Raw genomic sequence first — 12,733 nt, forward strand, 5'->3', positions numbered from 1 at the left:
AGATTCTGAGGGGGCCCAACAGGGTAGATGCAGAGAGGATGTTTCCCCTCGTGGGGAATCTAGAAGGGGGCACAGTTTCAGAATAAGGGGTCGCCCATTTAAGACGCAGATGAGGAGAAATTTCTTCACTCAGAGGGTCGTGAATCTGTAGAATTCTCTACCCCAGCGAGCTGTGGAGGTTGAGTCATTGAATATATTTAAGGTGGAGATAGACAGATTTTTGAACGATGAGGGAGTCAAGGGTTATGGGAGCCGGAGGAAAGTGGAGTTGAGGCCAAGATCAGATTAGGCATGATCGTATTGAATGGCGGAGCAGGCTCGAGGGGCCAAATAGCCTACTCCTGCTCCTATTTCTTATGTTCTTAATTAAACACACAGTAAAGTCCCACAGACAGCAGAACTAAATGATCAGATAATCTGTTTGTGTGTTTACAAAAGCAAAATACTGCGGATGCTGGAAATCTGAAATAAGAACAGAAAATGCTGGAAATACTCAGGGGGTTTGGTTGGACAGGTGAAGAGAAATAGAGAGCTAAAGTTTAAGGTCGATAACATTGGCCTGAAACATTAACTCTGTTTCGAGTTCTTGGTTCTCTCCATAGATGCAGCCTGCCCTGCTGAGTATTTCCAGCATTTTTTGTTTGTGTATTTCCAAGATGCTGGGAAAACTTCACTGCTCTTCTTCGAATAGTGTTATGGAATCTTTTACATCCATTTGTGAGGGCAGATAGGGCCTCAGGTTAAATCCCATCTGAAAGACAAGACTTCCGACAGTGCAGCAGTCTCTCAGTTCTGCACTTCAGTTTTAACCTCGACTATGTACTGAATTCTCTGGGGCTTGAACACATGACCTTCTGACTCAGAGGAGAAAGTGTTACCACTGAGCCAAGACTGACAATAAAGCGTTGCATAAATATAACTCCTTTCTTTCACTCTCAGTGTAACACTGGCAGTGACTGATGAATTCTTACAGGGCTTGACAGGGTAGATCCAAGGAGGATGGTTCCTCTGGCTGAGTTGTCCAGAACAAGGGGGCACAGTCTCAGAATAAGGGGTCAGCCATTTAGGACTGAGATGAGGAGAAATTTCTTCACTCAGAGGGTGGTGAATCTCTGGAATTCTCTACCCTAGAGGGCTGCGGAGTCTCAGCCTTTGAGTATATTCGAGATAGAGATCGCTAGATTTTTGGATATTAAGGGAATCGAGGGATACAGGGACAGTGCAGGAAAGTGGAGTTGAGGTAGAAGATCAGCCATGATTTTATTGAATGGTGGAGCTGGCTGGAGGGGCGGAAGGGTCTACTCCTGCTCCTTATGTTAGCGGAGAGAAGGCTGCAGTGCAAGGACTGGTGCTGTCTCTGCGCAGTACCTCCTGCGGCAGCATGGGGGCGGTACAGAGCAGGCGCTGGCCGCTGGCGCTTTCGCCAGTGTTAAAGATGGCGGCTGGCTGCTTGGTTGCTGGCGGCCGGGCCGCCGTTTCCCTGCCGCGTTGCCGGTCCCTCTCGATATCGCGGAAGCGCCGCGCAGGCAGAACCCGCCCCGTGCCGCGGCTGCCGCATCTCTGAGAGCCATGGATGATGTGATCGAGATCAACTCGGACGATGACTCGGACGTGGAGATTATCGGGGAGACGCCGGCGGTCGCGGGAAGCCAGGCACGCCGACAGCCGCGCTGCTGCCCGGCCTGGAGCCGCTCCGAGCGGTTTACAAGGCTGCTGTGCCCGCCTCAGGTCAGTGCGGCCGGGATTGTTCACAAATGCCGAGTTTTCAAAAATAAACAGGAAGTGGCGGAGTGCGCATGACTGTTGTGGGCTAGCGGGCGGCGCCATTTTTGATCCTGGCCGGGGCCTGTGTGACGTCACGGGGAAAGCCACACGTGAATCTGCAGTTCAGAAATGATACAGTGGGGCTGAGTGCAACTGGTGGCAAACTGGTTCAATTATGGGCTCCACAATCCTGAGTCTCCTTGTTATATTGCTAATCACAAGATAAGATGGTTATTTTGTGTGTAGATTTTCCTTTACAATAAAGTTTTTTAAAAAATCAGACTCAACTGTTGATTTATGAAGGAAAATAACTGGTTTTAAACTGTAAACTGTGACCTCACAATTCTAGTTTACATTTATATCGGGATGAAGTCACAGATCTTGATTTACTTTTGTAATTGTAATCCGACTTTGGATAGTCACTCAAAAAGCGTTATCCTAGTATGCTACCTGGGAAGGTTTATTCAACAAAAAAGGGTAAAATATTTAGTTTCTGTCTACCGTTGTGATGATTGACGTGGTAACCACAGCTCCTGTGTCTTTGTTTAGTGATGGGGGTACAGTTGAACAAATATCAGTAATAACGAGGACTGTGCCCACCAAGCCATTGTTTCCTCCTGCCCGAGCGTTGAACTTGCATCTTTCGCTGGTTTCCTCCCCTCATGCCCTCTCTGCTCTCGTCTTGTTCATGAGAGCCACCTCCTTGGGCGTCCTTGACTCTATTCCCACTAAACAGCTGACCACCCAACTTCCCTTCCTGGTCCCTATTCTAGCTGATACAGACCCCAGCGTTTAAAGCCGCCACACTGGTGTTGCCGCGTTATTTGCTGGATGGTAAAACCATGGCCCAGAAATCCCGGTCGGCTGCTCCCATGGGCAACCGGGTAAAAAGCGCTTTTAAAAAGCGCACTTACCTTACACTGCTGCGCCCAATCGAGTTCCCAGACCTGAAGCCTCCACTGACTGCGCGTCACAGCGCGTGCACGTCAGGAAGTGCGCAGGGCTGGATCTGCAGTCTTATGGCTCTGGGCAGTCAATCAAGGTAAAGTATATTGTCAGTCATAATAATGCGAACTCCGTAAGTTGGAGTTCCCATTATTATGAATGAGAAAACCCCCCCCCACCCCCCACAACACACAAAACCAATAATAAAAAAATAGAAAAAATTACCACATAATTTTATTAATTTAAATTAAGGTTATTTATATTTTATTAAAAATATATACTCTTCCGATTTTTAAAAACGTTTTAATTATGGTTTAAAATAAACTTACGATAGTGGGAGGACCTTCCCCTTCACCCCCCCCCCCCCGCCCCAACAGGTTCCTGACCGTCCATTCTCCCCCTCCCCCCAGTTCCCAACATTCCCGCCAACAAGTTCTGACCTACCCCGCCGCCCCACAAATCTGCAATTTCCTGCCCTTCTCCCCCAACAAATTCCTGACTCCTCCGCCCCTCCCCAAACAAGTTCTGACCTTAGCCCCGCACCGTAGATGCGGTATTGTGTGTGGGTCACGGATCGTTAACAGGGTTATTGGATATGAAGTGAATAGTGACCATGTCGTGACTTCCGGATTTTGGCCATTCCAAGATGTCACTTGCCACACACGCAATGAGAAATGAACCAGGTGTAGGGGGAGCAGGGGGAGAATGTGGTGTGGGTTAAAAGCGGAAAGGTTGGAAGAACATGATAAGTCTTAACATCTGGATCATGTTCCACCAACCCCATTGTGCTTTCTGTGCTGCTTAAACCCCCAACACCGAGTTCCTGAACTCCTCTCCCTCAGTTCCCCCTCTCCCCTCTTTCTCTCTGCTTCCTCCAGCTCTCACTTCCTCCCTCCCCTCCACCCAGTCTCTCTTACCCCCCTCCCCCCAGTCTCTCTTCCCCCCCTCCCCCAAGTCTCTCTTCCCCCCCCTCCCCCAAGTCTCTCTTCCCCCCCTCCCCCCAGTCTCTCTTTCCCCCCCCCTCCTCCCAGTCTCTCTTTCCCCCCCCTCCCCCCAGTTTCTCTTTCCCCCCCCCTCCCCCCAGTCTCTCTTCCCCCCCCTCCTCCCAGTCTCTCTTCCCCCCCCCTCCCCCCAGTCTATCTCCCCCCCCCCAGTCTCTCTTTCCCCCTCCCCCTCCCCAGTCTCTCTTTCCACCTCCCCATCCCCAGTCTCTCTTTCCCCCTCCCCAGTCTCTCTTTCCCCCTCCCAGTCTCTCTTCCCCCCCTCCCCCCAGTCTATCTCCCCCCCCCAGTCTCTCTTTCCCCCTCCCCCTCCCCAGTCTCTCTTTCCACCTCCCCATCCCCAGTCTATCTTTCCCCCTCCCCAGTCTCTCTTTCCCCCTCCCAGTCTCTCTTCCCCCCCGCCAGAGTCTCTCCCCCCCCAGTCTCTCCCCCCCCCCCAGTCTGTCTCCCCCCCCCCCAGTCTGTCTCCCCCCCCTCCCAGTCTCTCTCCCCCCCCGCAGTCTGTCTTCCCCCCAGTCTCTCTTCCCCCCCCCCAGTCTCTCTTTCCCCCCCCCCAGTCTCTCTTCCCCCACCCCAGTCTCTCTTCCCCCCCCAGTCTCTCTTCCCCCCCCAGTCTCTCTTTCCCCCCCCCCAGTCTCTCTTTCCCCGCCCCCAGTCTCTCCCTTCCCCCCCAGTCTCCCTTCCCCCCCCAGTCTCTCTTCCCCCCCACAGTCTCTTTTCTCCCCCCCAGTCTCTCTTCTCCCCCCCCAGTCTCTCTTCCCCCCCTCCCCCAGCCTGTCTAACCTCCTTCCACCAGTCTCTCCCCCCCGCCGTCTCTCTCCCCCCCTCCCCCTGTCTCTCTACCCCCCTCCCCCCCGTCTCTCTCCCCCCCTCCCCCCCGTCTCTCTCCCCCCTCCCCCCCGTCTCTCTCCCCCCCTCCCCCCCGTCTCTCTCCCCCCCTCCCCCCAGTCTCTCTCCCCCCTCCCCCAGTCTCTCTCCCCCCCTCCCCCAGTCTCTCTCCCCCCCTCCCCCAGTCTCTCTCCCCCCCTCCCCCAGTCTCTCTCCCCCCCTCACCCAGTCTCTCTCCCCCCTCCCCCCAGTCTCTCTTCCCCACTCCCCCCGTCTCTCTTCCCCCCTCCCCCCAGTCTCTCTTCGTCCCCTCCCCCCCAGTCCTCTTCCGCCCCTCCCCCCTCCAGTCCTCTTCCGCCCCTCCCCCCTCCAGTCCTCTTCCGCCCCTCCCCCCCCAGTCCTCTTCCCCCCACCCCCAGTCCTCTTCCCCCCTCCCCCCAATCTCTCTTCCCCCTCCCCCCCCAGTCTCTCTTTCCCCGCCTCCCTCCCAGTCTCTCTTCCCCCCCGCTCCCCCAGTCTCTCTCCCCCCCCCACCAGTCTCTCTACCCCCCTCCCCCAGTCTCTCTACCCAGCCTCTCCCCCAGTCTCTCTTCCCCCCCCCACCCAGTCGCTCTACACCCCCTCTCCCCAGTCTCTCAACACCCCCTCTCCCCAGTCTCTCAACACCCCCTCTCCCCAGTCTCTCTTCCCCCCAGTCTCTCTTCCCCCCTCCCCCAGTCTTTCTTCCCCCAGTCTCTCTACCCCCCTCCCTCTCCCCCCCTCCCTCTCCCCAGTCTCTCTTCCCCCCTCCCCCAGTCTCTCTCCCCCCCCCTCCAATCTCTCTTCCCCCCCTCTCCCCCGTCTGTCCACCCCCTCCCCGTCTCTCTCCCCCCCCTCCCCCCCATCTCTCCATCCCCAGTCTCTCTCCCCCCCCTCCCCCCAGTCTCTCTCCCCCCTCCCCCCAGTCTCTCTCCCCCCCCTCCCCCGCAGTCTCTCTTCCCCCCTCCCCCCATCTCTCTTTCCCCCCCCTCCCCCCGTCTCTCTTCCCCCCCTCCCCCCCAGTCTCTCTTCCCCCCCTCCCCCCCAGTCTTCCTCCCCCCCTCCCACCCAGTCTTCCTCCCCCCCTCCCACCCAGTCTTCCACCCCTCCCCCCCAGTCTTCCCCCCTCCCCCCCCAGTCTTCCCCCCTCCCCACCAGTCTCTCTTCCCCCCTCCCCCCCAGTCTCTCTTTCCCCCCCCCCAGTCGCTCTCCCCCCCCCCCACAGTCCCTCTTCCCCCCTCCCCCCCAGTCTCTCTTCCCCCCCCAGTCTCTCTTCCCCCCCCAGTCTCTCTTCCCCCCCCAGTCTCTCTTCCCCCCCAGTCTCTCTTCCCCCCCAGTCTCTCTTCCCCCCCCAGTCTCTCTTCCCCCCCCCAGTCTCTCTTCCCCCCCCAGTCTCTCTTCCCCCCCCAGTCTCTCTTCCCCCCCCAGTCTCTCTTCCCCCCCCCAGTCTCTCTTCCCCCCCCCAGTCTCTCTTCCCCCCCCCAGTCTCTCTTCCCCCCCCAGTCTCTCTTCCCCCCCCAGTCTCTCTTCCCCACCCAGTCTCTCTTCCCCCCCCCAGTCTCTCTCCCCCCCCCCAGTCTCTCTTCCCCCCCCAGTCTCTCTTCCCCCCCCAGTCTCTCTTCCCCCCCCAGTCTCTCTTCCCCCCACCCCAGTCTCTCTTCCCCCCCCAGTCTCTCTTGCCCCCCCAGTCTCTCTTGCCCCCCCAGTCTCTCTTCCCCCCCCAGTCTCTCTTCCCCCCCCAGTCTCTCTCCCCCCCCCAGTCTCTCTCCCCCCCCCAGTCTCTCTTCCCCCCCCAGTCTCTCTTCCCCCTCCAGTCTCTCTTCCCCCTCCAGTCTCTCTTCCCCCCCCAGTCTCTCTTCCCCCCCAGTCTCTCTTCCCCCCCAGTCTCTCTTCCCCCCCCCCAGTCTCTCTTTCCCCCCCCCAGTCTCTCTTCCCCCCCCCCCAGTCTCTCTTCCCCCCTCCAGTCTCTCTTCCCCCCCCCCAGTCTCTCTTCCCCCCCCCAGTCTCTCTTCCCCCCCCCAGTCTCTCTTCCCCCCCTCCAGTCTCTCTTTCCCCCCCCCCAGTCTCTCTCCCCCCCCCAGTCTCTCTTCCCCCCCCAGTCTCTCTTCACCCCCCAGTCTCTCTTCACCCCCCAGTCTCTCTTCACCCCCCAGTCTCTCTTCACCCCCCAGTCTCTCTTCACCCCCCAGTCTCTCTTCCCCCCCCCAGTCTCTCTTCCCCCCCCCAGTCTCTCTTCCCCCCCCCAGTCTCTCTTCCCCCCCCCAGTCTCTCTTCCCCCCCCCCAGTCTCTCTTCCCCCCCCCCAGTCTCTCTTCCCCCCCTCAGTCTCTCTTCCCCCCCCCCTCAGTCTCTCTTCCCCCCCCCCTCAGTCTCTCTTCCCCACCCCCCAGTCTCTCTTCCGCCCCCAGTCTCTCTTCCGCCCCCAGTCTCTCTTCCGCCCCCAGTCTCTCTTCCCCCCGCCAGTCTCGCTTCCCCCCCCCCAGTCTCGCTTCCCCCCCTCAGTCTCGCTTCCCCCCCCCAGTCTCGCTTCCCCCCCCCAGTCTCGCTTCCCCCCCCCAGTCTCGCTTCCCCCCCCCAGTCTCGCTTCCCCCCCCCAGTCTCGCTTCCCCCCCCCAGTCTCGCTTCCCACCCCCAGTCTCCCTTCCCACCCCCAGTCTCCCTTCCCACCCCCAGTCTCCCTTCCCACCCCCAGTCTCCCTTCCCACCCCCAGTCTCCCTTCCCACCCCCAGTCTCCCTTCCCACCCCCAGTCTCCCTTCCCACCCCCAGTCTCCCTTCCCCCCCCCCCAGTCTCTCTTCCCTCCCCCCAGTCTCTCTTCCCCCCCCCAGTCTCTCTTCCCCCCCCCCCAGTCTCTCTTCCCCCCCCAGTCTCTCTTCCCCCCGCCCCCGTCTCTCTTCCCCCCGCCCCCAGTCTCTCTTTCCCCCCCACAAGTCTCTCTTCCCACCCAGTCTCTCTTCCCCCCTCCCCGCCCAGTCTCTCTTCCCCCCCCCCCCCGCCCAGTCTCTCTTCCCCCCTCCCCGCCCAGTCTCTCTTCCCCCCCCCCCCCGCCCAGTCTCTCTTCCCCCCCCAGTCTCTCTTTCCCCCCCCCCAGTCTCTCTTCCCCCCCCCCAGTCTCTCTTTCCCCCCCCCAGTCTCTCTTCCCCCCCCCCCCAGTCTCTCTTCCCCCCTCCAGTCTCTCTTCCCCCCCCCCAGTCTCTCTTCCCCCCCCCAGTCTCTCTTCCCCCCCTCCAGTCTCTCTTCCCCCCCCCCAGTCTCTCTCCCCCCCCCAGTCTCTCTTCCCCCCCCCCCCCAGTCTCTCTTCACCCCCCAGTCTCTCTTCACCCCCCAGTCTCTCTTCACCCCCCAGTCTCTCTTCCCCCCCCCAGTCTCTCTTCCCCCCCCCAGTCTCTCTTCCCCCCCCCAGTCTCTCTTCCCCCCCCAGTCTCTCTTCCCCCCCCCAGTCTCTCTTCCCCCCCCCAGTCTCTCTTCCCCCCCTCAGTCTCTCTTCCCCCCCCCCCCTCAGTCTCTCTTCCCCCCCCCCTCAGTCTCTCTTCCCCACCCCCCAGTCTCTCTTCCGCCCCCAGTCTCTCTTCCGCCCCCAGTCTCTCTTCCGCCCCCAGTCTCTCTTCCGCCCCCAGTCTCTCTTCCCCCCGCCAGTCTCGCTTCCCCCCCCCCAGTCTCGCTTCCCCCCCCCAGTCTCGCTTCCCCCCCCCAGTCTCGCTTCCCCCCCCCAGTCTCGCTTCCCCCCCCCAGTCTCGCTTCCCCCCCCCAGTCTCTCTTTCCCCCCCCCAGTCTCTCTTTCCCCCCCCCAGTCTCTCTTCCCCCCCCCAGTCTCTCTTCCCCCCCCCAGTCTCTCTTCCCCCCCAAGTCTCTCTTCCCCCCCAAGTCTCTCTTCCCCCCCCAGTCTCCCTTCCCACCCCCAGTCTCCCTTCCCACCCCCAGTCTCCCTTCCCACCCCCAGTCTCCCTTCCCACCCCCAGTCTCCCTTCCCACCCCCAGTCTCCCTTCCCACCCCCAGTCTCCCTTCCCACCCCCAGTCTCCCTTCCCACCCCCAGTCTCCCTTCCCACCCCCAGTCTCCCTTCCCACCCCCAGTCTCCCTTCCCACCCCCAGTCTCCCTTCCCACCCCCAGTCTCCCTTCCCACCCCCAGTCTCCCTTCCCACCCCCAGTCTCCCTTCCCACCCCCAGTCTCCCTTCCCCCCCCCCCAGTCTCTCTTCCCTCCCCCCAGTCTCTCTTCCCCCCCCCAGTCTCTCTTCCCCCCCCAGTCTCTCTTCCCCCCCCCCGTCTCTCTTCCCCCCCCAGTCTCTCTTCCCCCCGCCCCCGTCTCTCTTCCCCCCGCCCCCAGTCTCTCTTCCCCCCCCCCCCGCCCAGTCTCTCTTCCCCCCCCCCCCGCCCAGTCTCTCTTCCCCCCTCCCCGCCCAGTCTCTCTTCCCCCCCCCCCCCCAGTCTCTCTTCCCCCCCCAGTCTCTCTTCCCCCCCCAGTCTCTCTTCCCCCCCCAGTCTCTCTTCCCCCCCCAGTCTCTCTTCCCCCCCAGTCTCTCTTCCCCCCCAGTCTCTCTTCCCCCCCCCAGTCTCTCTTCCCCCCCTCCCCCAGCCTGTCTAACCTCCTTCCACCAGTCTCTCCCCCCCGCCGTCTCTCTCCCCCCCTCCCCCTGTCTCTCTCCCCCCCTCCCCCCGTCTCTCTCCCCCCCTCCCCCCCGTCTCTCTCCCCCCCTCCCCCCCGTCTCTCTCCCCCCCTCCCCCCAGTCTCTCTCCCCCCTCCCCCAGTCTCTCTCCCCCCCTCCCCCAGTCTCTCTCCCCCCCTCCCCCAGTCTCTCTCCCCCCCTCCCCCAGTCTCTCTCCCCCCCTCACCCAGTCTCTCTCCCCCCTCCCCCCAGTCTCTCTTCCCCACTCCCCCCGTCTCTCTTCCCCCCTCCCCCCAGTCTCTCTTCGTCCCCTCCCCCCCAGTCCTCTTCCGCCCCTCCCCCCTCCAGTCCTCTTCCGCCCCTCCCCCCTCCAGTCCTCTTCCGCCCCTCCCCCCCAGTCCTCTTCCCCCCACCCCCAGTCCTCTTCCCCCCTCCCCCCAATCTCTCTTCCCCCTCCCCCCCCAGTCTCTCTTTCCCCGCCTCCCTCCCAGTCTCTCTTCCCCCCCGCTCCCCCAGTCTCTCTCCCCCCCCCACCAGTCTCTCTACCCCCCTCCCCCAGTCTCTCTACCCAGCCTCTCCCCCAGTCTCTCTTCCCCCCCCCACCCAGTCGCTCTACACCCCCTTTCCCCAGTCTCTCAACACCCCCTCTCCCCAGTCTCTCAACACCCCCTCTCCCCAGTCTCTCTTCCCCCCAGTCTCTCTTCCCCCCTCCCCCAGTCTTTCTTCCCCCAGTCTCTCTACCCCCCTCCCTCTCCCCCCCTCCCTCTCCCCAGTCTCTCTTCCCCCCTCCCCCAGTCTCTCTCCCCACCCTCCAATCTCTCTCCCCCCCCTCTCCCCCGTCTGTCCACCCCCTCCCCGTCTCTCTCCCCCCCCTCCCCCCCATCTCTCCATCCCCAGTCTCTCTCCCCCCCCTCCCCCCAGTCTCTCTCCCCCCTCCCCCCAGTCTCTCTCCCCCCCTCCCCCGCAGTCTCTCTTCCCCCCTCCCCCCATCTCTCTTTCCCCCCCCTCCCCCCGTCTCTCTTCCCCCCCTCCCCCCCAGTCTCTCTTCCCCCCCTCCCCCCCAGTCTTCCTCCCCCCCTCCCACCCAGTCTTCCTCCCCCCCTCCCACCCAGTCTTCCTCCCCCCCTCCCACCCAGTCTTCCACCCCTCCCCCCCAGTCTTCCCCCCCTCCCCCCCCAGTCTTCCCCCCTCCCCACCAGTCTCTCTTCCCCCCTCCCCCCCAGTCTCTCTTCCCCCCCCCCACAGTCCCTCTTCCCCCCTCCCCCCCAGTCTCTCTTCCCCCCCCAGTCTCTCTTCCCCCCCCCAGTCTCTCTTCCCCCCCCAGTCTCTCTTCCCCCCCCAGTCTCTCTTCCCCCCCAGTCTCTCTTCCCCCCCAGTCTCTCTTCCCCCCCCCAGTCTCTCTTCCCCCCCCCAGTCTCTCTTCCCCCCCCAGTCTCTCTTCCCCCCCCAGTCTCTCTTCCCCCCCCAGTCTCTCTTCCCCCCCCAGTCTCTCTTCCCCCCCCAGTCTCTCTTCCCCCCCCCCAGTCTCTCTTCCCCCCCCCAGTCTCTCTTCCCCCCCCCAGTCTCTCTTCCCCCCCCCAGTCTCTCTTCCCCCCCCCAGTCTCTCTTCCCCCCCCCAGTCTCTCTTCCCCCCCCCAGTCTCTCTTTCCCCCCCCAGTCTCTCTTCCCCCCCCAGTCTCTCTTCCCCCCCCCAGTCTCTCTCCCCCCCCCCAGTCTCTCTTCCCCCCCCAGTCTCTCTTCCCCCCCCAGTCTCTCTTCCCCCCCCAGTCTCTCTTCTCCCCCCCCAGTCTCTCTTCCCCCCACCCCAGTCTCTCTTCCCCCCCCAGTCTCTCTTCCCCCCCCAGTCTCTCTTCCCCCCCCAGTCTCTCTTCCCCCCCCAGTCTCTCTTCCCCCCCCAGTCTCTCTTCCCCCCCCAGTCTCTCTCCCCCCCCCAGTCTCGCTTCCCCCCCCCAGTCTCACTTCCCCCCCCCAGTCTCTCTTTCCCCCCCCCAGTCTCTCTTTCCCCCCCCCAGTCTCTCTTCCCCCCCCCAGTCTCTCTTCCCCCCCCCCAGTCTCTCTTCCCCCCCCCCAGTCTCTCTTCCCCCCCCCCAGTCTCTCTTCCCCCCCAAGTCTCTCTTCCCCCCCAAGTCTCTCTTCCCCCCCCAGTCTCCCTTCCCACCCCCAGTCTCCCTTCCCACCCCCAGTCTCCCTTCCCACCCCCAGTCTCCCTTCCCACCCCCAGTCTCCCTTCCCACCCCCAGTCTCCCTTCCCACCCCCAGTCTCCCTTCCCACCCCCAGTCTCCCTTCCCACCCCCAGTCTCCCTTCCCACCCCCAGTCTCCCTTCCCACCCCCAGTCTCCCTTCCCACCCCCAGTCTCCCTTCCCACCCCCAGTCTCCCTTCCCACCCCCAGTCTCCCTTCCCACCCCCAGTCTCCCTTCCCACCCCCAGTCTCCCTTCCCACCCCCAGTCTCCCTTCCCCCCCCCCCAGTCTCTCTTCCCTCCCCCCAGTCTCTCTTCCCCCCCCCAGTCTCTCTTCCCCCCCCCCAGTCTCTCTTCCCCCCCCAGTCTCTCTTCCCCCCGCCCCCGTCTCTCTTCCCCCCGCCCCCAGTCTCTCTTTCCCCCCCACAAGTCTCTCTTCCCACCCAGTCTCTCTTCCCCCCTCCCCGCCCAGTCTCTCTTCCCCCCCCCCCCCGCCCAGTCTCTCTTCCCCCCTCCCCGCCCAGTCTCTCTTCCCCCCCCCCCCCCCGCCCAGTCTCTCTTCCCCCCCCAGTCTCTCTTTCCCCCCCCCCAGTCTCTCTTTCCCCCCCCCCAGACTCCCTTCCCACCCCCAGTCTCCCTTCCCACCCCCAGTCTCCCTTCCCACCCCCAGTCTCCCTTCCCACCCCCAGTCTCCCTTCCCACCCCCAGTCTCCCTTCCCACCCCCAGTCTCCCTTCCCACCCCCAGTCTCCCTTCCCACCCCCAGTCTCCCTTCCCCTCCCCCCAGTCTCTCTTCCCTCCCCCCAGTCTCTCTTCCCCCCCCCCAGTCTCTCTTCCCCCCCCCAGTCTCTCTTCCCCCCCCCCAGTCTCTCTTCCCCCCCCAGTCTCTCTTCCCCCCGCCCCCGTCTCTCTTCCCCCCGCCCCCAGTCTCTCTTCCCCCCGCCCCCAGTCTCTCTTTCCCCCCCACAAGTCTCTCTTCCCACCCAGTCTCTCTTCCCCCCTCCCCGCCCAGTCTCTCTTCCCCCCCCCCCCCGCCCAGTCTCTCTTCCCCCCTCCCCGCCCAGTCTCTCTTCCCCCCCCAGTCTCTCTTCCCCCCCCAGTCTCTCTTCCCCCCCCAGTCTCTCTTCCCCCCCAGTCTCTCTTCCCCCCCAGTCTCTCTTCCCCCCCCAGCCTCTCTTCCCCCCCCCAGTCTCTCTTCCCCCCCCCAGTCTCTCTTCCCCCCCCAGTCTCTCTTCCCCCCCCAGTCTCTCTTCCCCCCCCAGTCTCTCTTCCCCCCCCCAGTCTCTCTTCCCCCCCCCAGTCTCTCTTTCCCCCCCCCCAGTCTCTCTTCCCCCCCCAGTCTCTCTTCCCCCCCCAGTCTCTCTTCCCCCCCCAGTCTCTCTTCCCCCCCCC

General features: G+C 63.1%; 1 protein-coding gene across 4 annotated transcripts in view; it reads left to right on the forward strand.

The window, feature by feature from the left end:
* Positions 1 to 1,442: 1,442 nt before the first annotated feature.
* Positions 1,443 to 12,733, forward strand: part of simc1 (SUMO interacting motifs containing 1) — a 79,545-nt gene continuing 68,254 nt past the window's right edge. For all 4 annotated transcript variants that reach the window (XM_070878466.1, XM_070878467.1, XM_070878468.1 and 1 more), the window contains exon 1: positions 1,443 to 1,728. In XM_070878466.1, the coding sequence (XP_070734567.1) occupies positions 1,570 to 1,728 (159 nt within the window). In that variant the 5' untranslated portion in view covers positions 1,443 to 1,569. The remainder of the gene's footprint in view (positions 1,729 to 12,733) is intronic.

Source organism: Pristiophorus japonicus, chromosome 4, assembly GCF_044704955.1.
Source record: "Pristiophorus japonicus isolate sPriJap1 chromosome 4, sPriJap1.hap1, whole genome shotgun sequence".
Classification (NCBI taxonomy): Eukaryota; Metazoa; Chordata; class Chondrichthyes; family Pristiophoridae; genus Pristiophorus; species Pristiophorus japonicus.